The sequence below is a fragment of the Moschus berezovskii genome, chromosome 8 (genome assembly GCF_049115385.1).
Source record: "Moschus berezovskii isolate FMDL1 chromosome 8, NW_MosBer_1.0, whole genome shotgun sequence".
NCBI classification, from domain to species: Eukaryota; Metazoa; Chordata; class Mammalia; order Artiodactyla; family Moschidae; genus Moschus; species Moschus berezovskii.
The window spans coordinates 64,388,355-64,416,172 of NC_142467.1; the positions used below are offsets into that span (position 1 = coordinate 64,388,355).

Consider the following 27,818-nt stretch of genomic DNA (forward strand, 5'->3'; position numbering starts at 1 on the left):
GACTTCTAACATAAAAGTGATGTGGAATCAGCTCTAGCTCTGGTTCCTTCTAAGACAGTTACTGTTACATCTCTGACACCCCGCTCAGGTGCTCTTGGGTGCATTCTCAGGTTGAGTTGTAATGGCATGTCCAGAGAGGTGCTCCTGAGAGGGGAGAAGCCTCATCAGAGGACAGGCTGAGAAATCCCACAAGAAAAAGGTTTAGTCTTCTGTGGGCTTACCTCCCACCTGAGTGTGTGTCCCCAGATAACAGACCTTGAAACTGAGTTCATATCATCTGAAATAAGGCCCTTTGGCGACACAACTGAGGCTTAGCTTCAACTTAGCTTTCAACTCAGTTATTGCCTCTCCTTCTGAAAAACTTAATAAATGCCTGTGCCCAATTTGTGAGTCCTTCTCTCTCATCTGAAGATCTCTTTTGAACTCCCAATATATGGTTAGCATTGGCATCAATAAGCACCCTTTCTCCCTGGGATGATGGCACTGTTGAGAGAAATGAGCTAAGAAGGAGCTCATGAAGTTGAATTTTGAGAACGTTTTCCCCAGAAATCTTTTATCAACATGCACTTTAGAAGAGTGGATGGCAGTTCAGAAAGTTCTTCCTAAAAAAGCAAGGAGCACTCCATCAGGATTTATCATCCGCAGTTGCCTTTTGAGGGAGCTGCCCATCATTATTCCTTTAGCAGCTTCTCCCAAGAAGTGTGACTGAGGTCTAAGCACGATCAGAGTGCAGTCTGACCTCAAGTCTCTGCTTACCACCAGATTTGGAGCCCCTAAAAGAGCTAAAACTAGAGCATGTCAAAAGGTAAAATTAGCCTAGAAAATCCCATGGATGGAGGAGCCTGGTAGGCTGCAGTCCGTGGGGTCACGAAGGGTTGGACACGACTGAGCGACTTCACTTTCACTTTTCACTTTCACACATTGGAGAAGGAAATGGCAACCCACTCCAGTGTTCTTGCCTGGAGAATCCCAGGGACGGGGGAGCCTGGTGGGCTTCCGTCTATGGGGTCACACAGAGTCGGACACGACTGAAGTGACTTAGCAGCAGTAGCAGCAGCAAATAGAGCCCAAATTTTTTAAAATCGCAAGACTGAATGGCACAACATTTGTTTTTTATCTCAAAACACTAAGTATAATTTTAAAACCATCCTCTGTGATTATTTTTATCTTTTACAGATAACTTAAATGGAATACTGAGTACTCTTAATGCATCGAGACATGACCAATAACAAAAAGACAATTGGGAACATGGGAAATAGTTCAAAACCAATCCCCAAGTACGTACTCTTTAGAACAGAAACTTTCTTATTGAAATGCACACCATGCTAATATTATTTGAATAATATGAGTGGGAGAAGACGAAAAAATATGGGTCGGGCCAACTGGAGAATAAATAGTTTGAGAGGTTCAAGTTTGTAGAGAGTTAGGGAACAGCTGGTCTAGACTCTCTATTTTACAGTTAAAGCATCTTGAACTGGGGACCTGCTCAAGCAGCCAAGGTGAACTAGAGATGGGATATCCAGCTATTAATTTCTCCAGTCTGCCATTTTAAAACCCTGACAAACTAAAGAGTAGTTAACTTGTCCAGAGGCACAAGGCTGGCAAAAGGTGGAGCCAGGATGGCTATTCTTGATCTTCTAACTTGAAAGCGTATCTCTCAGCCTCACTTGTCTCAAGATTGTCATCCAAGATAAGGGTAATAATAGTATCTACATCATAGGGTTTATGCAAAAATTCCACAGGCAGTATATGTGAAGTATATAAACCTCTTAGTACAGTTCCTGGCATATCGGAAGGGCTCAATAAATGTTGACTACTACTAATAGTATTGTATTAACGTCTACACTATGCCACAATGGGAAAGAACAACACGTTAGAAATAAACCCAGCATATAAATTAAGCTGCTTGTCCATCCATATAAAAATCCAGAAACTACAGCTGAACTTCCTCAGGCAGGCTGCATCAGTGGCCATCAGCAAGCGGCAATGAGTCTAGGCCCACTCCATGCAACACCATGACCTTTGGCAGGTGCTCAGGCTTCACGGGGATGAGAAGAAGGCACACCCCAATACAGTAGAGGACTGAAACAGAGGTGTGGTGTGCCTGTGTGTTACTGCAGTTTTGTCACAGTGCAGGAGCTCAACTGGGGCAACACACCTGAAGCAAAGGCCTTAGTATCCATGGTGGCCATTTCTATGGCAGAACTCCTGAAGAAGTGGGCACACCAACAGGTGGAAGGGGATCAACATGGACTGAGTACTTTCTCCAAGCATGCTGCCTCACTTAATCCTCCTATCAACTTTACAGCACACAAAAAGTTATCCATGTTATATTGGTAAAAGCACAGAAAAGCACTGCACTAAAGCACAGAGAAGTTAAGTGACTCTCTCAACCTTGCACAAATGGAAATAAAACAGTTATTAACCTGTTTCAGCCACATCATGACCCCACCCTCTCCACCTCCACCCTTAGCTTGCCCTGAATCCACATTTCAGCTCTTTAGAGGCCTCTCCACCAAAGGAGGATAGACTTCTGGGTAACTAAACCAATACTCTTCCCTTAGGATAAGAACAGTTTAGGTTGCTCAGTCTGTCTTAATCTCAGTGCTACGACAATACTTTTCAATAAGATTTCATAACTTCTCAAAGTATTCCAATTGTGACATTCTTTTTCATCTCAAGGATGTTTGTTTGTTCTGCTCCCTGGGGAACCGTAGGATCCTAGGAAAGTAACTAGCATCTCTGCCTTGTCACCCCACAGGTTGGGGAGCAGCACCTTCAAAAACATGCAGCGCCGGCACACGACACTGAGGGAAAAGGGCCGCCGCCAGGCCATCAGGGGTCCTGCCTACATGTTTAACGAGAAGGGCACAAGCCTGACGCCGGAGGAGGAGCGCTTCCTGGACTCGGCCGAGTATGGCAACATCCCGGTGGTCAGGAAAATGCTGGAAGAGTCCAAGACCCTCAACTTCAACTGTGTGGACTACATGGGGCAGAACGCGCTGCAGCTGGCCGTGGGCAACGAGCACCTGGAGGTCACTGAGCTGCTGCTCAAGAAGGAGAACCTGGCGCGGGTCGGGGACGCGCTGCTGCTGGCCATCAGCAAGGGCTACGTGCGCATCGTGGAGGCCATCCTCAACCACCCGGCCTTCGCGCAGGGCCAGCGCCTGACGCTCAGCCCGCTGGAGCAGGAGCTGCGCGATGACGACTTCTACGCTTACGATGAGGACGGCACGCGCTTTTCCCACGACATCACACCCATCATCCTGGCGGCCCACTGCCAGGAGTACGAGATCGTGCACATCCTCCTGCTCAAGGGCGCCCGCATCGAGCGGCCCCACGACTACTTCTGCAAGTGCAATGAGTGCACCGAGAAGCAGCGGAAGGACTCCTTCAGCCACTCTCGCTCTCGCATGAATGCCTACAAGGGACTGGCAAGTGCTGCGTACTTGTCCCTGTCCAGCGAAGACCCAGTCCTCACTGCTCTGGAGCTCAGCAACGAGCTAGCCAGACTAGCCAACATTGAGACTGAATTCAAGGTAACTTTCCCACTTCCCACCCTGCCAGCAGAGGGCCCCGTGGGCGCTTCTTGGTGTGTCCAGGAGCCACGTGAGCTGTCTTCCGATCCAACTCAGGGTCTCGCCCCTTCAGGCTCCTGGGGAGGAAGGGAACTTCCTCAACCTGTGGCAGATATAGGCCTGATGGAAAAGCAGCCCCATTAGGTGACATATTGACAAATACAAATCCATACAGTTAAGAGACACGCAGGGCACAGGGAAGGTTACACTGTGGTTCTGATGTAAAGCCCCAGCTCTGTCCCAGGCAGCTCGGAAAGGGAATGTCTACAATACTTTTCGGTGTTTCCTAGTCCAGGTCTTGGACTTCTTGACTGTCTCGCCAAGTTTACATTTGTCAGTTTTCATTTGCCTTGTTCATATCTCTAACCCATCCTGGACTGTGTTGATCCTAGAGTCAATAGCAATAGCTTGCTGAATTGAAAAACGCTTACAGTTATGTCAAAGGGCTGAGGAAGCAGTACACAAAAATAAAAATGAAAGTCTCTCTGTAGAGTTGGACTTGTCATCTCAGTAGGTGGGCCCTTGGAAAGCCCCCTGAGAACACTTAGAACTACCAGGTCAGCCCAAGGGATGGAGACCCATCTCCAAAGTTCATTATTCAATAGTGGTCCTGCACTTTTACCGTCAATGGACACTCCTCCTGAAAGAGAAAACTGGGACCTAATTCTTTTAGCAGTTTACTAATAAATTAAGAGTGAATATTTAGTGGACACGTACTATGTGCCAAGCACTAACTTCCTTACCTATATGATGTTTAACCCCCTCAACGACCATTGGTATGGGTATCATTATTGTGCCCATTTAATATGAGGGCACAGAGGTAGAGACATATCATAAAGTGGATAAATGGTAAAACCATTGTTCTAATCTAGGTGCTCAGACCCCAGAGCCAGCTCTTAGCCATTCCCGGAAGTTATGAGTCAAAGCCCTTGTTCATACATTGTTTCTCAGAGTTTCACTTGTTTCTATCTGAAAGATACCTTCCAATGCAGAGGTGTGACTGAAAGAGAAGAAACTACAGCTGGGCTCGTGATTTCTCATCCTGTCATTCAATCAGAGCCTACGATGCCATGGAGCAAGCAAAACAGTGTCACATGTGGGGCAGACAATGAAGCTGGCACACGATGTCCCTGGCAGGAAAAAAGTTCATTTTCCAAACAGGACGTCAGTGCAAGAGTTGCCCCTGCCTGGGACACAATTAGGTGGCCAAGGGTGGGTACCAGCTCACAGCAGAGGAGGCCCCATGGACCATGTTGTTCAGAGAGATCTCAAAAGAGACAGAACTGAGCTGGGCTTCAATGAGCAGGAAGAACTGAATCAGTGGTAAGAGAGATACAGGCATTCAGGGGAGGAAAGTGGAGGTAAGGTCCAGAATGGCCCGTAGCAGGCAGGGGACTGATGAGAAGCTCCATGTGACTAAAATAAAGACTTCCTCTAGGGGCACACAGGAGGAAGGCTGAAGAGATGAGTGGGCCTGTCTCAGAGGGCTCTGTGTGTCACGCTGAGCAGTTTGGATAGTATCCTCTTAAAAATGGTGAGCCGCTGAAAGTGTGTGATTAGGAGACTGAAATGAAAGCTAGGGTGTTAGAAATTTACTTGACTGGTAGGTAGCATGAGTTAGAGGACTGGGGCATGAGACACTGATTCTGAAGAGAAGGACAATCTAGTTGTGCGTGCATGAGGCCAGTGAAGCCTCTCTGTAGGAACAGGATCACTCACAGTCAGGCACAGAAGAACCAGGCCTACAGGAAGCTGCGGGACACTGCAAATTATGAATAGATGAAAAATCCTGTAATTAAACTAATTTTACTCCATCTGGCCCCTTATCTTGGATCCATCTACTGAACTGGAGCCACTTCCATAAATCCTGTAACATACATAGCCTCATCTAGAGAGAATATGTATGTAGATGTGGAAATTAACCAAAGAAGCTCCCAAGGAATGCAGTTATTGCCTCTCAAATCCTTGTTCCTGTACAGTAAACCATCTACCAGCAACAAGGTCAGTGATGTCCCAAGGAAGCTTAGTGGAATTTTGCTTGTTCCCTAGGCTTCAGACTAAATTCACACAAGCATTTAAAAGAAATGGCTAAGACAATTAACTTAGATTTTTCTGCCCAAGAAAAAAACAATTTAATTTTTTGGATCAGATTACATGGATAGTGCCACAATTCTCGCTTATCTGGAATCTGGGAGTGTGCCAGCTTTACTAAATAAAATGATGCTAGACTAACACTTGGAAGTACATCTGAACCATTTGTTTTCTTTACTAAAACCCAAAGTCTGGCATATTTTAGTATATTCAATATCTAAAACTGGAAGTTTGTTGAAAGCATTTACTATGATATTTTGATTTAACAAGTAAATTGTGAAAATCATGTACAATTAAGAACATGACTAACATGATGACAAATCTTTTCTACAATGCGATGAATAAGAGCAATCATAAATACATTTGATGGCTATTAACATCCCCCAAGTTACCTTTGTTTGAAATAATGTCTTTCAGATTGTCGACAAATGGTGCCTTATAAATTAACATAAGCGTTCCTTTAGAACTTTATTACTTATTCAGCTCTCCTTGTATGTACATTCCTGACATCACGAATCCTCTCAGAGAAGAGAGCAGCTTATTAGTAAGAGGGAAGTCAAGTCACAAAAAAAAGAAAAAAGAGCAACTGATGTGTTCTAAAATGCACTCTTCAAGAGTCTCTTCCGCTTTAGAGGGACATACACTGATGACTGAGGCCATGTGTCATGGAGATGACCCAAAGCCATCAACGGTGTGAAAAAGCTCTCAGGTTCTCACTGGAGATGACGTAAGTTATGCTCCAGATCCTCTAAAAGACTCATTCTGGGAGTGACTCTTCCTGACTAGAAAATAGCATGCATGAAAACCTGGATCTGGTTGCCCAAGCTATTGTTTCTAGAGTCTTTTTAATTTATCACCAGAAGAAAGTTTAGTCATTAGCAAGAAGTACTGCCAATACTGGCTGGAGTCAATGTCTGCCTGCAAGCCATTATTTTTAGTGTAGGAATTATGCATATATTTTCTTATGTCTTTCTAATCTTTTTGGGTCTAGAAAGATATCAAAACTTGACATGGCCAGTGAGGCCTTCCTAATGCCATGAATGGTACCTACTAATCTAGTAAAGCACTCCATAAATATTTGAATAAAGGAAACCCTAAATCACTGATGAAGCAAGTGATTACTTTTATTAATGATTTGAACTCTTCCAACACCTATAGATTTCACAGAGGTATCTGACGGACCTAGAGAAATGGGGATGCTCTAAAGGCTACAAGGTGGCTGAAAGGATAAAACTTAACACATTAAATAACTGACGACCGATCCTAGGCTGCACCATCTGGTGTCAGTGACCACTAAACTCCTGGAGGGCAGAGAGTGTTATCCTGGTCTTATCCACACAGTACAGAACATGTGGCATCTGGGAGGCACAACCTACAAATGACATTTTGTTTCACTGATTTATCTACATGGTAGCAGAGAAATGAATGGGAAATCTAGCGGATGGGTTTTTCAGAGGTATTTCATCCTGATGGAATGGCCTTTGTGTAGAGGTACCTGGATTAACATGAAGTAATAAGAAATTTGCCTATCTCAGCTGAGTTACAGCTTCTGCCACCAAGAACACAATAAGGTCTTTACACTGCTCTTGACTTAGCCTTGTTGGTTTTTTCCTGCTTGGATTATCATCCTGGTAAAAATGCTCAGGGTCTTCATATTATGCTGGTGTCTTTTCAGAAAAATTCCTGGGCATTCTGTCTATATGAGTTGTTTATACATAGAGATGTTTCAAAAGGATTAAAGATGTTCCCCTTTCTTCCAATTTAAGAGTCATGCCGACAGCAACATCTAGTGGGGACAGGAAGGGGATGAGGAAGCAAAGTGCTACAAAGTGTTGCAAATTCTATAGACCAACATCCCAAGCAATACTATAGAGGGATGTTTAGGGCTTTGGAAGGAAAGAGAAAGCAGAATGGGGACTAGAGATATTCCTCTTGTTCTCTCACCTTTTGCTTAAATTGGAAAAGTACTAAATGTTCACAAGTCAAGAAACTGTGGAAGTCCAACAAACACTTTACCCTAGGCATTTAAGATTTGGCCATCCTGAGTAAAAAGAAGCTCCAACTTAGAAGGCTTTCCAAGGCTGTAAATGGCTTCAAGCAGTTTATTCTCAGAGACCACAGAGGAGAAGAGTAGGGGTACAAGAAAGCTAAAGCTGTAACTTCATCTTGCTTAAAATGTTGATGATTTTTCTGTTTGTCGATGGGTTGTTCACGACATGTATTATGAGAAATAGATAATGAATTATGTATCAGTGTTTGTGTTGCCATTTTAAGACCCATAAAAAAAACTCTTCGGGCCTAAAATACCACAAATTAAAAATGCAAATAATGATAAATCAGACCAATTTGCCACCTGCTACGATCTCTAGTGAGATCCCATTGTGGAAGGTAAAGATGTTGAGATGACAGTTTGCAATCTGCTTGCAAACTTATCGAAATGGAAGAGGGAAGAGGAGGGGAAGGAGTGACTTGATATTGTGGAACACATTTGGACCCTGGTGTCTGGAGCCAGGGAGATGGAGTAAAGGCCTACTCTGGGTCTGGGGCAGTACCGAAAAGTGAACAAACCCACTGCTCCCAGCCTCCAGTGGAATCTGTTTCTCATGTGCTTTCAATGTTTCTAATATTTTTAAATTTTATAGACCAACATCCTAGGAAAATACATTTCCTTGACGCCTGAAAGCTTGGCTGGTAGTATAAACAAATGCCTGCTTAACAGGCAGGAAATGACTTGGAAATTGTTTCCTTTTCCTTTGGGAAATTATTTTTAAGCTGCGAAAGCTGCAGGTCTTAAAAGCAAGTGGTTGTCATTGTTGAAGAGACTCAGGCAGAAACCCCTCAAAGTGGTCAGTTATATATCATCCACCACTCCAGTACTCTTGCCTGGAAAATCCCATGGATGGAGCAGCCTGGTAGGCTGCAGTCCGTGGGGTCGCTAAGGGTCGGACACGACTGAGTGACTTCACTTTCACTTTTCACTTTCACACATTGGAGAAGGAAATGGCAGCCCACTCCAGTGTTCTTGCCTGGAGAGTCCCGGGGACAGGGGAGCCGGGTGGGCTTCCGTCTACGGGCTCACACAGAGTCGGACACGACTGAAGTGACTTAGCAGCAGCAGCAGCAGCATATATCATCCAAAAGACCCTCGGGGATGTGACTGTGCCACCCCAGCCCTCTGCTTGAGTAGCTAAGGATGTAGAATGTAAGCAGAGAAGAAATAGATCACAGATGTTAGGTGAGGAGCTGTCACGGAACAGCCCCTCGCTACACACACGCAGGTAAAATGCAGTCAGAGCACATGTTGTTGGTCTCCATACCTGAGAGAAAGATCCAAGGATTGACTTATTTCAGGAGGAGAGACAACCCGACCCCAACACTTGCCCTCACCCTAATCTCTGTAAATGACATCTCAACTCATCCCATTATTAAGGGCTTTCAATGCCTCGTCCCACTCAGCCTCCAGGAGTTCCTGGCATATAGCAGGTACTCAGTAAATATTAGTTCACTAAACAAATAAATAGAGTCAGTGAGTGAACTAATGACTAATGACCTCCAAGGGAGTTGGTGAAGATTAAATGAGATGAAGAATATAAAACTCTTTGCAGAGAACCTGACCTATAGTAAGAACATAATTTTCCCCACAGATGGCAGTGGGCAATCCCTCTTTGTTCCTCAAAGCCCACTGGATTTTCAGCACTGCAACTTTTCTTCCCAATAAACACAACTTAAGCTTCAACACCCTCTATTCAGAGGGTCTTCCTGATTTCTGCTAAGCCTCCCTCCCCAAGCCCAGGGTACAAGCTGTCTGTGTGAGCTCTATGATTAAAAATAGGGCAAGAGAGTATCATCCAATTGGAAAAATGCAGACCACTGAAATTGAAGATACCCAGCATGCTGCTAAAGTACTGCTGTGAAAAGAAGCAATGCGGGCAGAAAAGACAGAGGCTGCAAAGGAGCGGAAGGAAGAAAATGGGCAGGCAGAGCTCCTGCCAAGTACAGAAGAGATTGTTTTTTGAAAAATATCTGTGTGGAAAAGATTCATCACTACACACACAAGAAAAGAAAAACTGGGAAAAAATCATTTCCTATACAAGTGCAACTATCAGTCTGAAATATCAGAGATACAGAAAAAATGAAGGCAGTTCTTGGAGGATATCAGTCAATGAGCAGTAGCACAAGTTTCATCAAAAGGAAATGATGAAAATGTAGGGCTTTTCTCTGAAAAAAAGTTAAATTCTGTATGTAAATTAATCACAATAGGGCAAAACCAATCAAGTGTGCTGCATACACCATCAACAGGGAGGCATGTGTTTTTCTAGCAGCAAATTCACATGCAGATTAAATGTGGAAACTCTTATGTCAGGAGGGTGGATGAAAATAAGGCCTGTAGACCCACAGAATGTCAGAACTGGATGGACCCGAGTGACAGAGCTATCTGAAAATTCAGCATTCATGCAGCAAATACTTAATTAAGCCTCTAGTATGAGCCAGGCTCTGGGTTAGGTGCTGGGATGCAATGATGAAAAGATGAAGTTCCTGCCCTCAGGACCTCATAGTCTAGTGGAGGAGACAGGCATTCTTCATGTACTCACACAAACAGAGCTTTACAAATCATGCTGAGTGCTAAGCAGTAAAAGAGCAATTTGCAAAGCATTGGCTTAGTGGGACAGCTGACTCTGTGTGCGGGTGTGCGTGTGCTTAAAGATTTCTCAGAGATGACAATATTTAAATGAAAATGGAGGGTATGGGAGAGATAAACAGACGGCAGGGAAGGGGAAAGATGGTTCCAGGCACAGCAACTGTACATGAAAAAGCCCAGAGCAGAGAGGGCAAAGAGAGGCCTGTGGAGAGAACTCTGAGTAGCTGCCTAGCATGGGGAGGAAACACAAGACGTGGCAGCTGACAGAGGTGCCGAAGAACCCCTTGGCCATGGCCTTCCGTCTTGGCAGCCTTGGTAAGAAGCTGGACTTCAATTCATGCAGGGTGAATGGGGAGCTATCTGAACATTTCAGCAGGTGAGTAAGTAACTCAGCTTGGGAAGAGCTATTTCGTACACGCTGCCTGGTGCACTAGTATAGCAAATGACTTGGAGGGGACAAGGCTGGAAGGAGTTGGACAGGAAGGAAGGGGGAGGGGAGGGGGGAGTGGCAGAGGGACCAGCACATCTCACCCTGCAGGTGACTCACTGAAGCTGGAGTGACAGCACAGTCGGAGAAGGTGAAGGCTCCTGACTGTTTCCAGGACCGCTTTCTTGTCTAGGAGCTCCTGGGAACTTCTTCTGTCCCTGGGACCTCTCTGCTCTCTGGAGAGACATGGGGAGGGAAGGGAGAACACAGCCTGCTCTCCTTTTCTCCTCCAAGGTGGAGGCCCTGTGGAGTAGCAGGAGCGTAGGAGAGGGATGAGAATTCTGACCTTCTACCTTGAACTCTGGATGTGCAGAGGGGTGTGTGCCCCCTGCTTGGCCGAACTATTCACTGCACAGCCAGCACAAAGCAAAGTGGACTCAGAGGTGACAGCCCCAGTATAAAAAGATTTCCACTGGACTGTAACCTTTCCATTGTGTTTTCTAGATTCGGAAAACATCTTTCTCCTGTGTATGCTGCATAAAAGCAGAGAAAATGTCTAATCTCATGTCTGATTAATGCTCAACTGGAGCTGGTTTTAGTGTAAATAAAGGCAGACAGGAGACCTCCCCCGTCATCCTCCATGGCTCTGGATGTTGGGATTATCAGCCAGGAGGATGCTTGGGGCAGATGAGATTTCCTGCAGATGGGGAACCTTCCCTGATGAACTCCCAGTTCAGTCTAGGTGGATATATTAAGTCTCCCAGGGCTGTGGAAACAAAGCACCACAAATGTGGTGACTTAAAAACAACGAAAATTTATTTTATCACAGTGCTGGAGGCTAGGAGTCCAAACCCAAGGTGTTGGCATGGTCTCTGCTCATTCTGAAGGCTCCAGGGTAGAACAGGTGCTTCCTTGGCAATCCTTCGCTGATAGACATGTCACTCCAATCTCTGCCTTTGTGGTCACATAGTGATCTCCCTATGTGTTTCTGTGCCTCTTACCCTCTTCTTCTGAGGACATTTTTGTTGTTCAGTCGCTCAGCCGTGTCTGACTCTCTGCAACCCCATGGACTGCAGCACACCAGGCTTCCCTGTCCTCCACTATCTCCTGGTATTTGCTCAAATTCATGTCCATTGAGTCAGTGATGCCATTCAACCATCTCCTCTGTTGCTCCCTTCTCTTCCCTTCAATCTTTCCCAGCATCAGGGTCTTTTCCAATGAGCTGGCTCTTCACTCTAAGGTGGCCAAAGTATCAGAGCTTCAGCTTCAGCATAAGTCCTTCCAATGAATATTCAGGATTGATTTCCCTTAAGTGAGTGAAGTGAAATCACTCAGTCGTGTCCGACTCTTTGAGACCCCATGGACTGTAGCCCACCAGGCTCCTCCATCCATGGAATTTTCTAGGCAAGAGTACTGGAGTGGATTGCCATTTCCTTCTCCAGGGGATCTTCCTGACCCAGGGACTGAACCTGGGTCTCCCGCATTGCAGGCAGACGCTTTACCGTCTGAGCCACCATCTCCTTAGGGTTTTCTAATAAAGACCAATCATTTTGTATTAAGGACCCACTCTACTCCAATAGGACTTTAATTAGAACTGCAAAACCTATTTCCAAAAAAGACACCATTCTGAAATTCTAGGAAGGATGTGAATTTGGCGGATACACTATTCAACCCTATACCATGGGGTAGCACCAGGCTAAGAAGCTGAGGAATGCTAATGCCAGGAATCCAGGGAGACCCACAGAGCAGGGCAAGATAAAAGGGCAGAGTTTAGTTATTCTGGGAAGCCAAAGACAGTCCTGAAACTAGGAGGTCATTCTGGAAGAAAGGTGAGAGACAACTGATGCTTTCTACTGACCCAGGCACAAGCTGAGATATGGATAGGAATTCTGTAACAGCCTGTGTGTGTGTGTGTGTGTGTGTGTACGCATGCACATGTGTGTGTGTCTGTCTGTCTGTAACAGCCTCTGTGTGTGTGTGTGTGTGCACGCATGCGCATGTGTGTGTGTCTGTCTGTCTGTCCAGGAGAGACAGCGGGGTAAGAAGTGGGAGGCAGCTGACAGAAGCAATTGGGGAAACGGTACTGGGGCATGACCTCTATCAAGTAGTAGAAAAACATTTTCAAGTGTTCCATTTAGGAATAATGAAAATAAAACAAATTGATTATAAAACATTCAGAAAATACAGAAAAGTAGAGGGAACAAATAGGTCAGCATTCATTCTACCATCTAAGGGTAACTTATATTTTGGTATGTTTCCTCTCAGTACCTCCTCTATCCCCAAGTAGAAAAACTGAATGAATACCATGACTCAGCTGATGGACCCTTACCATCTTATGTTTGTCTCCCTTCATACTTTATCCTCATTTTGATCCTCCCCCATTCCCCCAAAAATCACCCACTTCAATAATATTTAATGTACTTAAGGCATTTCCCCATGTGATATAAACATGTTATAAATAACAGTTCCTAGAAAACATTAGTGTCATGTGTTAGGAGGAAAACTCTTCCATTACCATCATAGGTTGCAATGGTTGGGTGGCCTGTGACTTGACTAACAAAAGACAGATTAACAGGAGAAAAAATGGGGTTTATTCATATACACACAGAAGTGAATGAAAGAAGTGGCTGGCTCCCTCAAGAGCTAAAGACAGGTGTTTATATACTAACTTAGCAAGAAAAGGAAAAGGAAGAAAGGAATTTTAAGGGAAAAGAGGACATTTAGGAAACACATGGGTTTTAGGGAAACAAACGGAAGGCTTGAGAGTCTGTGATGTTTGTTCTCATCAAGGGGGTCAGTCTCCTTTCTAGCTGTAATCCGTGCCCTCAAGTCCCCACTGAGGGGATTTACAGCAACTGTATTTTGGGGAGGCTCTGCTTGTGTCAGCAAAAGAAATTGAGCTGCTGTTTGGATGTTTTTTTTATTTTAATCCTTTTTTAAAAAATTTAATTGGAGGCTAATTACTTTACAATATTGTATTGGTTTTGCCATACATTGACATGAATCCGCCCCGGGTGTACATGTGTTCCCCATCTTGAACCCCCCTCCCATCTCCCTCCCCATATCTTAAAATAATCTTCATGCCACTTTGATGATTTTGACAGTCGCTACACATAATGATGAAAACTAAATCTCTAAGCCCCACCACAGAATTCTTGTGAACCATTAGATTGTAAGAATGAGCACCAGAAATTAAGGGTGGGCAGGGTGACCGAGCCCTGCCACGGGAGAGACAGACAGTTTTCTATCGGGGAGGAATTTTCTCTCCACCTTTCTGAGTTCATAACTGAGATCCCTGTAAAAAAGATTAACAAAAGAAAAACAAATCAAAGTATAGAAGCATGTAATACTTCTTGTATATATGAGAATACCCAACGGAAAAGTGAGTAACTCTCTGAGGTGGCTTAGTATTCAGGATTAAATACCATCTTAATGGAGAAAGGTAAGAAGGATGGAGGGTGGATTCCTTTTAGGAGACAGTAACTGATTTTCAGGAAACATGAATGGGCACTTAGAAGAGAGGAGAGGCATGATAGTTTGTGACAAAGCCTGTCTGGATATATATAGTACCCCTTCTCCTGTGATAAGAGCCCATCTTTCTGGTTCAAGAAGCTCCAAGGGAAGGGATTTATGGCCATCAAGTTCCTTTTGAAGGATCTGTCTTGAGGCAGATAAGTTCAGTTCAGTCGCTCAGTCGTGTCCGACTCTTTGCGACCCCATGAATCACAGCACGCCAGGCCTCCCTGTCCATCACCAACTCCTGGAGTTCACTCAAACTCATGTCTATCGAGTTGGTGATGCCATCCAGCCAACTCATTCTCTGTCGTCCCCATCTCCTCCCGCCCCCAATCCCTCCCAGCATCAGAGTCTTTTCCAGTGAGTCAACCGTCGCATGAGGAGGCAGATAAGGGACATTCAGAGAAAGCCTCTTTCTACATTTGCTTTTTTTTTTAAGTGTATCATGCAAACACATGAGAGAACTCAGAGGTGAGTAACTCAAAGTGGTGGTTGGGACTTGGACTTATATAACATATTAACAAAAGAATAAACTTTTAGACATATGAAAAGACAACAAAAAAGAACTTTGAGCTTCCAGGGAACCAAATTGTAGAAGGCAAATATATGGGGAACTGAATGGTAGCTTAGAGCTGGCTTGAATAAGGCTGTTGTGTAGATTTTGCTGGTGCTGTCTCTGATGATTAACTTCTATTTCCCTTGGTAAAGAGCAGAGGAGGGACACCCTTTACAAATTTATGTTCTGCTTTTAGCCAGATGGAGGAGGACAGAGAGTTTTTCTTCTGTTTCTTCTTAATTGCCTTTAGCTTGAAGATTTCTTGTGACACAGTGGCAAATTTCAGGGTGGCAGATTCAAGCTACCTTTCATGGGTGCTACCTTTCAAGCCCATGAACTGTAGGAGCTGGCAAATATCCCTGCAGCTCTTGGATTCCAGGTAGAGTAGAAAAGAGAGAGAACTACATTTGATTGTAAATAGGAAACAGTTTCCTTCATTCAAAAATCTCACATGGCATTGAGGAACTGTGTTTCTCTCTCTTTCTCATTTATAAACTATGTGATCAGTACCTACCACAAGTGTTATACATTCAAATACAGTGTAGGGATTATAAACACTCTATAATAAACACTCTTTTAATATCCTGGTACAGGCTTCCTTTCAAAATGTACATTACCCTAGCACCAGGAGGCCATGGGCTTTTCCACCAGCTCTCAAGAAGACAGATGAAGTAGTATGATACCATCTGTACTCCTGCCAGCCCTAGGAATCTGGAGGAGTTAGAATATAGGTTCTGGTCACTGCAGATGCAGAATGGTATAAGAGCCGGGAAAAATAAAGAAACTAAACTTGTATACCTAGTTCTAAAATTACAGTGATGTAAGAATGATTGAGGCTAAAATTTTCTAATAACTATCAATTCTCAAACAGATGAAGTCTCCCCAAATGCTTGGTAGCATGATTACATTTCATATTATAATGATCTTTCCACCTCCCGTAACAGAAATTAACAACAATGACCTGTATTTTCTGGGCTCCAGGGCAGGTTTACTAATTACTGATGGATAAATAAGTGCTTTGATAATTAAGAGGGGTCATGATGAATTGAGCTTCCCAGGTGGCGCAGTGGTAAAGAATCTGCCTGCCAATGCAGGAGACACAAGAGACACAGGTTCAATCCCTGAGTCAGGAAGATCTCCTGGAGGAGGGCATGGCAAGCCACTCTAGTATTCTTGCCTGGATAATCCCATGGACAGAGGAGCCTCGTGGGCTACCGTCCATGGGGTCGCAAAGAGTCAAACACGACTGAGTGATTGAGCACAAAGGCACACACACATGGTGAAATGCTATTTCTGCTTCTCTTTCTCCTTTTCCCCTTTTCTCTCTGTCTCTCTCTCTCTCTCTCTCATACACACACACACCATGGAAATACACTTCCTATTTACCAATAATACAGGTGCTTGGGGCAATCAGAACTCTTGTTTGCATTTTGTGGAAGAACAGCACACCTCATGCACGTGGAAGACCAGGGCTTTGCCTGGTAATAGCTCTCCAGCCTCTCCTACATATACTTTGAAAACAGTAGCCCAAGAATCTTTCTGATGACAAGTTCTCCTCTCTGGTGACTATGCATTTTGCTTAAAGTTTATTCTTAAAAGTATTCATCTAATACCTTCCCACCGCACATCAGAAACTTGATATTTTATGTGCTTAAACCTGATGTTTTAACATAAGCATGGAGATAAGCTCCAAGAAATGTGGGGGAAGTGTTTTAATTCAACTGAAAAAAACTAAGAGCAAGAGTTTATTTCCCCAAATAGTATCTCCTCTAGGATTACAAATGTAGAAACCAGACTTTAGACACAGAGCTGCACCTTCACCTAAAGCAAATATGTGAGGAATGTGCTCATGGTAGTCAGATTTCAGAGACAACTTGAGGGAACCAAACAGCTTAGAGCCCCATGGTCATACTCACCCAGGAGGTGGCCTATGGCACATGTGATTTGCTGCCATAAAAGACAGTCAGTCCTCTGGGACAATGGGCCACTGAGTGAGGAGACCCAGGGTTCCACCAGGAACTGACGTGTGACTGTGGCTCCATCAGTTTACTTCTCCGCAGTTCATCCTCCTCTCTCATAAAGCCAGGTACTTTTACTCACAGTCCCTTGTTGAGTCTCCACTTTCCCAGCTCCTTCTGCTTCTCATTCCTATAGAGCACTTTCATGAAGGACATCTAAGTTGAGATTTAAGAGGAGATTATTATTCCCATTTTACAGATGAGGAAACAGACTGGTTAAATATTTTCTGCAAATGGTGGTCTTCTTTCTACCATGCGCCAGACATGGTACTGGGTACTAGGTCTACAAGTGTGGGAGAGAACCGAACTCAGTCCTTAAAGCAATGGGAGAGAGTGGAGTGCTGAGAGATGAATACAATGCAGTAGAGAAGGAGCAGCACACTATGGGGTCACAAAGAAGAGGGCAGCAAACTGCCTGGAATCTGAAAGAAGGATTCCTGGAAGAGACGATGTTCTGAAGTGGTTCTTGAAGGGTGAGTTTGGCAAATGAAGATTTCAAAAGAACAGAGTAAGGCAGACAAATGAGCATGGGTAGGGGCACAAAGAGCCCAGTGTGCTTGTTGTACAGTGGTAGCTGGAGGGGTCTACAGGAAAGGGACTAATCTTTAAGAGGTATATTGAAATATGATGATAAAGATGCATGGATTTTACCCTGCAGCTTTTTTTTTTAATTTATTTTTTATTGGAGGCAAATTATTTTACAATATTATATTGGTTGGTTTTGCCATACACTGACATGAATTCACCCCGGGTTTACATAAGTTCCCCCTCCTGAACCCCCCTCCCACCTCCCTCCTCCCTTTATCCTCCCTCTGGGTCATCCCCGCATGCCAGCCCTGAGCATCCTATAACATGCATTGACCCTGAACTAGTGATTCGTTTTACATATGACAACATACGTGTTTCAATGCCATTCTCCCAAATCATCCCACCCTCACCCTGCAGCTTTTAAACCAAGGGGTTAGGGACTTGGCAACCAGGCAGAAGGAACTGTTGTTGGTAAACAGTCCAATCAGGAAGCTAATTCAAAAGTCTAGACACTGAATTAAGATCTCACGAGTGTGAGTGTGGGCAGTAGGGGTCAGACAGTAGAGATTCTTTAGATTGGAATCCAGAGATCTTGGCAACTAACTGACAAAGACAAAGATGAACCCAGGACTTCTAGCTCAGAAGGCTGAAGAAGAAAGCAGAAGATCAAGTTTGAATGTTCAGAAGACCCATATGTTCAGTTTGGGGCATTCAGAGTTTGAAGAGTCTGTGGGACTTACCAGTGTAGATGAACACTTGGCAGCTGAAGATTTAAATCAGCTTCTTAGAATACAGGTTGGTGTAGGAGGTAAAAAAGTGGAAGTTGTAGAGATAAATGAAATCATATCAAAACCCCAGTCTCTCTTTTTTTTTTACATAACAACTTTAAGTCCTACTTTCAAGTTTTATTTAGTCATTCTTTGGATAAATCAGCCAAAAAACTAGAATCTTATTTTCTTGATTACATTTGAACTTATTTAAATGCAATCACTTACTAATCTTTTACCCATGCCCTACAGGACTTTTAGAAACTCAGTGCAGGTTTCTATACACAAGATAATGAGCTTTTAACAGGCAGGCTTGGCTCCAAGACCATCTCTTAGGGCCAAGTATACCCAACCTTGTTGCTCCTGGATCTGTTCCCTGGTAGCCACACACCAGTACCCAGCTTCCCATAAATAAAATTCTCGAATCAGAGTAGATGTGTGGTCATTTTGTGCAATATTTATTATGCCCTACAATGTAGCATGCCCTGGGCTGAGATATACAAATGAATGAAGTTGATTACTCAAGTATGAAAATGTCAGAACAACAGAGAGCACTCTGATGGGGCTATTGGACTCTGAGAATAAAATGCTGTGGATGCCTAAGCCTGAAACAGTGGAGTTCCTCAGGGCTATCAGGAGCGCCATCCTGGAGTTAGCTGTGAGCTGGTCTCGAGAAGGGTAGAAGTTCTTAGAGGAAGAAGAGAGGGGCAGAAGTCCAGGCTTGGGGACACAATGGACAAAGGTGCCAAGGTGAAGAGAATGGTGTATGCTTCTCTGATCACAGAAATCATAAGTACTGATTTGCCTAATTTGGTTTGGGGGTTTTCCCTTTATAATTAGCAGGGCACTACACATTTTAATTGTTACTGTACCATCTAGTCATTAGCCCCTCTTAGTCAATAGCATTTTTCAGCAATCACAAGCAATTTTTAAAAACTCACTTCTATACATATGCTATACTATAATTACTCTTTGAAAAAAAGTTTCCTGAACATTTACTATTCTGAATCCATAATCAGGGGAGTCATGACATAATCCTCTGGAAGGGTATGTTATCTGGTGATGCCAATTCTATATTAGTGTTTCTCTGAAATGCTTTCATAATATACAGTAAGCGTAAATAAGATGCATATTTAAGGTCATATTTACTCTGACTCTCATTTCAGATCTTCTTTTAATGTGATCTGAAAACAAACAAAGTTATTAGATATCAAGTAGAGAAGACTGCAGTCCTAGTAGCCAAGACAGTACCAAGGGTGGATACACACCTGTCTCCATCACCGAGATTTAAGGGTTTAGCTGATTCACCCAAAGGAAAACAGGCAGGTTGAAACATCATCACTCACTCAAAAATTGTCTTGCTTACAAACAACACCTAGTTGTGGATGTGACTGGTGATGGAAGTAAAGTCCAATGCTTTAAAGAGCAATATTGCATAGTAACATGGAATGTTAGGTCCTTGAATCAAGGCAAATTGGAATTGGTCAAACAGGAGATGGCAAGAGTGAATGTTGACATTTTAGGAAACAGCGAACTGAAATGGACTGGAATGGGTGAATTTAACTCAGATGACCATTATATCTACTACTGTGGACAAGAATCCCTTAGAAGAAATGGAGTAGCCATCGTGGTCAACAAAAGAGTCTGAAATGCAGTACTTGGATGTAATCTCAAAAATGACAGAATGATCTCTGTTTGTTTCCAAGGCAAACCATTCAATATCATGGTAATCCAAGTCTATGCCCCGACCAGTAACACTAAAGAAGCTGAAGTTGAATTAACACCCAAAAAAGATGTCCTTTTCATTATAGGGGACTGGAATGCAAAAGTAGGCAGTCAAGAAGTACCTGGAGTAACAGGCAAATTTGGCCTTGGAGTACAGAATGAAGCAGGGCAAAGGCTAATAGACTTTTGCCAAGAGAATGCCCTGGTCATGGCAAACACCCTCTTCCAACAACACAAGAGAAGATTCTACAAATTGACACCACCAGATGGTCAACACAAAAATCAGATTGATTATATTCTTTGCAGCCAAAGATTGAGACGCTCTATACAGTCAACAAAAACAAGGCTGGGAGTTGACTATGGCTCAGATCAATGAACTCCTTATTGCCAAATTCAGACTTAAGTTGAAGAAAGTAGGGGAAAACCACTAGACCATTCAGTTCAGTTCAGTTCAGTTGCTCAGTCGTGTCCGACTCTCCGCGACCCCATGAATCACAGCACACCAGGCCTCCCTGTCCACCACCAACTCCCGGAGTTCACTCAAACTCATGTCCATAGAGTTGGTGATGCCATCCAGCCATCTCATTCTCTGTCGTCCCCTTCTCCTCCCGCCCCCAACCTTTCCCAGCATCAGAGTCTTTTCCAGTGAGTCAACTCATCGCATGAGGTGGCCAAAGTATTGCAGTTTCAGCTTTAGCATCAGTCCTTCCAATGAACCCAGGACTGATCTCCTTTAGAATGGACTGGTTGGATCTCCTTGCAGTCCAAGGGACTCTCAAGAGTCTTCTCCAGCACCACAGTTCAAAAGCATCAATTCTTCGGTGATCAGCTTTCTTCACAGTCCAACTCTCACATCCATACATGACCATGGGAAAAACCTTTATTTTTTTGGGCTCCAAAATCACTGCAGATGCTGACTGCAGCCATGAAATTAAAAGATGCTTACTCCTTGGAAGGAAAGTTATGACCAACCTAGATAGTATATTAAAAAAGCAGAGACATTACTTTGCCAACCAAGGTCTGTCTAGACCATTCAGGTATGACCTAAATCAAATCCCTTATGATTATACAGTGGAAGTGAGAAATAGATTCAAGGGGTTAGATCTGATAGAGTGACTGAAGAACAATGGATGGAGGTTAGTGACATTGCACAGGAGGCAGGGAACAAGACCATCCCCAAGAAAAAGAAATGCAAAAAGGCAAAATTGATGTTTGAGGAGGCCTTACAAGTAGCTATGAAAAGAAGAGAAGCAAAAGGCAAAGGAGAAAAGGAAAGATATACCCATTTGAATGCAGAGTTCCAAAGAATAGCAAGGAGAGGTAAGAAAGCCTTCCTCAGCAAAGAAATAAAGGAAAACAATAGAATGGGAAAGACTAGAGATCTCTTCAAGAAAAGTAGAGATACCAAGGGAACATTTCATGCAAATGTGGGCACAATAAAGGACAGAAACAGTATGGACTTAACAGAAGAAGAAGATATTAAGAAGAGACAGCAAGAATACACAGAAGAACTATACAAAAAAGATCTTTATGACCCAGATAATCAAGATGGTATGATCACCAACCTACAGCTAGACATCCTGAAATGTAAAGTCAAGTGGGCCTTAGGAAGCATCACTACAAACAAAGCTAGTGGAGGTGATGGAATTCCAGTTGAGCTATTTCAAATCCTAAAAGATGATGCTGTGAAAGTGCTGCACTCAATATGCCAGCAAATTTGGAAAACTCAGCAGTGGCCACAGGACTGGAAAAGTTCAGTTTTCATTCCAATCCCAAAGAAAAGCAATGCTAAAGAATTCTCAAACTACTGCACAATTGCATTCATCTCACATGCTAGTAAAGTAATGCTCAAAATTCTCCATGTCAGGCTTCAATAGTATGTGAACCACGAAATTCCAGATGTTCAAGCTGGATTTACAAAGGACAGAGGAACCAGAGATCAAATTGCCAACATCCACTGGATCATCGAAAAAGCAACATAGTTCCAGAAAAATGTCTGCTTCTGCTTTATTGACTATGCGAAAGCCTTTGAGTGTGTGAACCATAACAAACTCTGGAAAATTCTTAAAAAGATGGGAATACCAGACCACCTGATGTGCCTCCTGAGAAATCTGTATGCAGGTCAGGAGGCAACGGTTAGAGCTGGACATGGAACAACAGACTGGTTCCAAATAGGAAAAGGAGTACGTCAAGTCTGTATATTGTCACCCTGCTTATTTAACTTATATGCAGAGTACATCATGAGAAATGCTGGGCTGGATGAAGCACAAGCTGGAATCAAGATTGCCGGGAGAAATATCAATAACCTCAGATATGCAGATGACACCAACCTTATGGCAGAAAGTGAAGAACTAAAGAGCCTCTTGATGAAAGTGAAAGAGAAGAGTGAAAACACCGGCTTAAAACTCAACATTCAGAAAACTAAGATCATGGCATCCGGGACCATCACTTAATGGCAAAAAGATGGGGAAACAGTGGAAATAGTGGCTGACATTATTTTGGGGGCTCCAAAATCACTGCAGATGGGGACTGAAGCCATGAAATTAAATGACGCTTGCTCTTTAGAAGAAAAGCTATGACCAACCAAGACAGCATGTTAGAAAGCAGAGACATTACTTTGCCAACAAAGGTCCATCTAGTCAAAACTATGGTTTTTCCAGTGGTCATGAATGGATGTGAAAGTTAATGAGGGAGTTAGCTGTGCTATGGGGTTGCACAGATTCGGACACGACCGAAATGACTTAGCAGCAGCAGCAGCTATGTGGATATATGAGAGAGGAGGTCTCCAGACAAGAGGGTCACCAGTACAGAGGGAGAGAGGGTGCAAAGCAGGAGAGCATCTGGTGTTTTGAGGACGGAGGCCAGTCACTGGGGCAGAGTGGGCGAGGAGAACAGGAAGAGGTGAGGCCAGAGGAACTGCAGGTGACAGGGGGTCAGCACCCTAACAGGCTTTTTTTCTGGTGAGATGGGGAGTCATTGGACGGTTTCAGGAAGTGGAGTTGGCAGATCTGATGTGTACTTGAAGAGGATCACGCTGGCTGTTGGGATGTAATGAATTGTAAGGGGCAAGAGAAGAAGCCTGAGAACCAAGTGAGAGGTGGTTCTAATTACCCAGGCGAGAGATGAAGGTGAAGACCAGAAAGATAAATGGTCAAGGCGGGGGGGAAATACAGAATTCTAGATATCTTTGAAAGATCGAGCTGAGAGAATTTATTGATGGATATCACGAGAAAGGGAAGGATGAATGAGGTTTTTGGTTCAAGCAACTGGAAAGCCAGGTATTATGAGGTGAATACTGTGTGGGAGGAGTTCCTTGCTCAGCTGGTATTTCCTCCCTCCTTCCCCGGCTCCTTGAGATGAGCACACTTTCTTCCCCACTGACGATGACTTTCCTGAACATTCTGATGCCAATGCACCTGCTGGTAACTTAGAGCGTGGGGTACCCGCAGCTGCCTGAGCTCAGCTGTCTTACTCCCAGCCTGCCCCTGGGAAGCACAGGGTACTGCCTCACACAGTTTCAGCACCTTTGCCTCTTACCAATACACCCTCCTCTCTCTCTCCATCTTCACCAGGAAAGACCCTGAACCTGCCCCTTCAGGATGGTGCTCATGGTTTCAGAGCACATGCCAGGGCAGTTGGTATTTTTGTCAGATGAGTACTTCCCAGTGTTAGTATTATGGAATTTGGAGTCAGCCATACCCCCACTCCAGTATTCTTACCTGGAGAATTCCATGGACAGAGGAGCCTAGTGGGCTACAGTCCATGGGGTCACAAAGAGTCACACGTGACTGAGCGACTAATACTTTCACTACTTTCTTCATCAGTTCACTTCAGTCGCTCAGTCGTGTCCGACTCTCTGCGACCCCATGAATCACAGCACGCCAGGCCTCCCTGTCCATCACTAACTCCCGGAGTTCACTCAAACTCATGGCCATCGAGTCAGTGATGCCATCCACCCATCTCATCCTCTGTCGTCCCCTTCTCCTCCTGCCCCCAATCCCTCCCAGCATCAGAGTCTTTTCCAGTGAGTCAACTCTTCACATGAGGTGGCCAAAGTATTTGAGTTTCAGCTTTAGCATCAGTCCTTCCAATGAACACTTTCTTCATATTCAGATTCAAATCACAGCTGCCACTGAAGTCTCTGGGCCTCAGTCCCCACTTCTGTAAAGAGGAATGATAACTGTACCGACTTCTTTGGTTTGTCATGAGAACTCAATGAGCTAAATATGTAAAGCATTCAGCCCATGGCCTGGTACATAGCAAGCATTCAGTAAATGATAAATAATAGTGGTAAAAACTGTAACAGTCACCTTCTTTAACACTGTCCCATTCTAGTGGATACAAAGACCAACCAATCATGCTTAGGGAGACCTCATGCAGGGGCTGGGCAGGGAGGCAGGGGCTGCTTCTATGTGAGTGAACCACAGGGCTTCCTGAGGGTCCCTCTTACTCTTTCAACTCATACCTTCTGACAACACCTGAGTCACAGCTTTGAGAAATCATTTCAGTATGGAGCCCTGACCTATGGTTGACAGAGTAATGTGTGAGAGCAACAGAAAGGGAAAGGAGAGGAGAGAGACACAGGGAAGAGGGGCCTGGGGCCTCCAAGGAGGCCTGGAGCTGTGAGGTGTGGAGGTGGGGCAAGGCTCACACAGGCACATCTGCCCTCCTGTGTCTGTTCCCTGTGGTCACAGAAGGAAAAAAACAGAAAGCCTAGGAAAAGCTCTTCTGGGAGCTCAGCGAGAGGGAACCAAGCTGCACCTTTAATCTGAACGAGGGTGCACAGAGAGTGTACGTGAACTCTTCTCTGGATTCATGAGTGCATTCATGTCTATTCAATAATAAGTTACATAAACATTGGAAATGTGCATAACTTATGCACGCACCCATCTGTGGTTGAAGGAGCTGACAGCCACCACAGACCTCCTGCTGGTGAATGCTCTCTGCCTTCTGGGCCTTTACCCTGCCAGCCCTTCTTTCTGGAATGTCCTCATCCCTCCTAGCTTCTACTCATCCTCAGGGCTCATAGCCCACCTCCTCTTGGAAGAAGACCCAAGACCAGGTCCTTACCTGGTCACTTGTCATGCTTTCTAGCAAGACCCTGAGTTCTTCAAAGACTGTATTTTATTTCAGTTTCCATCCCTAGTGCCTGGCACATAGTGAGTGCTCAAATATACCTGCTGAATTAGAATAAAATACTTGAGTTGCTGTATGGAGGTAAGAGTTGGACCATAAAGAAGGCTGAGCCCTGAAGAACTGATGCTTTCAAATAGTGGTGCTGGGGAAGATTCTTGAGAGTCCCTTGGAAAGCAAGGAGATCAAACCAATCAATCCTAAGGGAAATCAACCCTGAATATTCATTGGAAGGACTGATGCTGAAGCTGAGGCTCCAATACTTTGGCCACCTAAAGTGAAGAGCTGACTCCCTGGAAAAGACCCTGTTGCTGGGAAAAAGATTGAGTGCAGCAGGAGAAGGGGGCAATAGAGAATGGAATGGTTAGATGGCACCACTGACTCAGTGGATGTGAGTTTGAGCAAACTCTGGGAGATAGTGAAGGACACGGAAGCCTAGAATGCTGCAGTCCATGGGGTCACAAAGAGTCAGACACGACTGAGTGACTGAACAACAACTTGAGTTGCTCATGTGTTTCCTTGAAAGACAGACTCTGAATCAGAGGGTTGCTTTATTATCAGAAGGGGACTTGTTATAAAATCAACAAGCAGAGCAAACCATTCCTTCTGGGACTTCACAATGTCATGGTGATGGCTTAAGGAGCACCTTATGATGTCAGTTCAGTTCAGTTCAGTCACTCAGTCGTGTCCAACTCTCCGCGACCCCATGAATCAAAGCACACCAGGCCTCCCTGTCCACCACCAACTCCCGGAGTTCACTCAAACTCATGTCCACAGAGTCGGTGATGCCATCCAGCCATCTCATTCTCTGTCGTCCCCTTCTCCTCCCGCCCCCAACCTTTCCCAGCATCAGAGTCTTTTCCAGTGAGTCAACTCGTCGCATGAGGTGGCCAAAGTATTGCAGTTTCAGCTTTAGCATCAGTCCTTCCAATGAACACCCAGGATTGATCTCCTTTAGAATGGACTAGTTGGATCTCCTTGTAGTCCAAGGGACTCTCAAGAGTCTTCTCCAACACCACAGTTCAAAAGCATCAATTCTTGGGCGATCAGCTTTCTTCACAGTCCAACTCTCACATCCATACATGACCACGGGAAAAGCCATAGCCTTGACTAGACGGACCTTTGTTGGCAAAGTAATGTCTCTGCTTTTTAATATACTATCAAGGTTGGTCATAACTTTCCTTCCAAGGAGTAAGCGTCTTTTAATTTGATGGCTAAATCAGCATCTGCAGTGATTTTGGAGCCCAAAAAAATAAAGTCTGACACTGTTTCCACTGTTTCCCCATCTATTTCCCATGAAGTGATGGGACCAGATGCCATGATCTTTGTTTTCTGAATGTTGAGCTTCAAGCCAACCTTTTCACTCTCCTCTTTCACTTTCATCAAGAGACTTTTGAGTTCCTCTTCACTTTCTGCCATAAGGGTGGTGTCATCTGCATATCTGAGGTTATTGATATTTCTCCCAGCAATCCTGATTCCAGCTTGTGCTTCTTCCAGCCCAGCATTCCTCATGATGTACTCTGCATATAAGTTAAATAAGCAAGGTGACAATATACAGTCTTGACGTACTCCTTTTCCTATTTGGAACCAGTCTGTTGTTCCATGTACAGTTCTGACTGTTGCTTCCTGAACTGCATACAGGTTTCTCAAGAGGCAGGTCAGGTGGTCTGGGATTCCCATCTCTTTCAGAATGTTCCACAGTTTATTGTGATGCACATAGTCAAAGGCTTTGGCATAGTCAATGAAGCAGAAATAGATGTTTTCCTGGAACTCTCTTGCTTTCTCCATGATCCAGCAGATGTTGGCAATTTGATCTCTGGTGCCTCTGCCTTTTCTAAAACCTGCTTGAACATCTGGGATTTCACAGTTCACATATTGCTGAAGCCTGGCTTGGAGAATTTTGAGCATGACTTTACTAGCTTGTGAGATGAGTGCAATTGTGCGGTAGTTTGAGCATTCTTTGGCATTCCCTTTCTTTGGGATTAGAATGAAGACTGACCTTTTCCAGTCCTGTGGCCACTGCTGAGTTTTCCAAATTTGCTGGCATATTGAGTGAAGCACTTTCACAGCATCATCTTTCAAGATTTGAAATAGCTCAACTGGAATTCCATCACCTCCACTAGCATTGTTCGTAGTGATGCTTTCTAAGGCCCACTTGACTTCACATTCCAAGATGTCTGGCTCTAGGTCAGTGATCACTTTATCGTGACTGTCTTGGTCGTGAAGATCTTTTTTGTACAGTTCTTCTGCGTATTCCTGCCACCTCTTCTTAATATCTTCTGCTTCTGTTAGGTCCATACCATTTCTGTCCTTTATCGAGCCCATCTTTGCATGAAATGTTCCCTTGGAATCTCTAATTTTCTTGAAGAGATCTCTTGTTTTTTATATTCTGTTGTTTTCCTCTATTTCTTTGCATTGATCACTGAGGAAGGCTTTCTTATCTCTCCTTGCTATTCTTTGGAACTCTGCATTCAGATGCTTATATCTTTCCTTTTCTCCTTTGCTTTTCGCTTCTCTTCTTTTCACAGCTATTTGTAAGGCCTCCTCAGACAGCCATTTTGCTTTTTTGCATTTCTTTTCTATGGGGATGGTCTTGGTCCCTGTCTCCTGTACAATGTCACGAACCTCCATCCAGAGTTCATCAGGCACTCTATCTATCAGATCTAGTCCCTTAAATCTATTTCTCACTTCTACTGTATAATCATAAGGGATTTGATTTAGGTCATATCTGAATGGTCTAGTGGTTTTCCCTACTTTCTTCAATTTCAGTCTGAATTTGGCAATAAGGAGTTCATGATCTGAGCCACAGTCAGCTCCTGGTCTTGTTTTTGCTAACTGTA

General features: G+C 44.1%; 1 protein-coding gene across 1 annotated transcript in view; it reads left to right on the plus strand.

Moving 5' to 3' along the window:
- The first annotated feature begins 2,768 nt into the window (after positions 1 to 2,768).
- The window catches only part of TRPC7 (transient receptor potential cation channel subfamily C member 7), a 143,943-nt gene continuing 118,893 nt past the window's right edge, over positions 2,769 to 27,818 (plus strand). Inside the window, exon 1 of the mRNA XM_055430349.2 lies at positions 2,769 to 3,539. Coding sequence (XP_055286324.2) covers positions 2,787 to 3,539 — 753 coding nt within the window. The 5' untranslated portion in view covers positions 2,769 to 2,786. The remainder of the gene's footprint in view (positions 3,540 to 27,818) is intronic.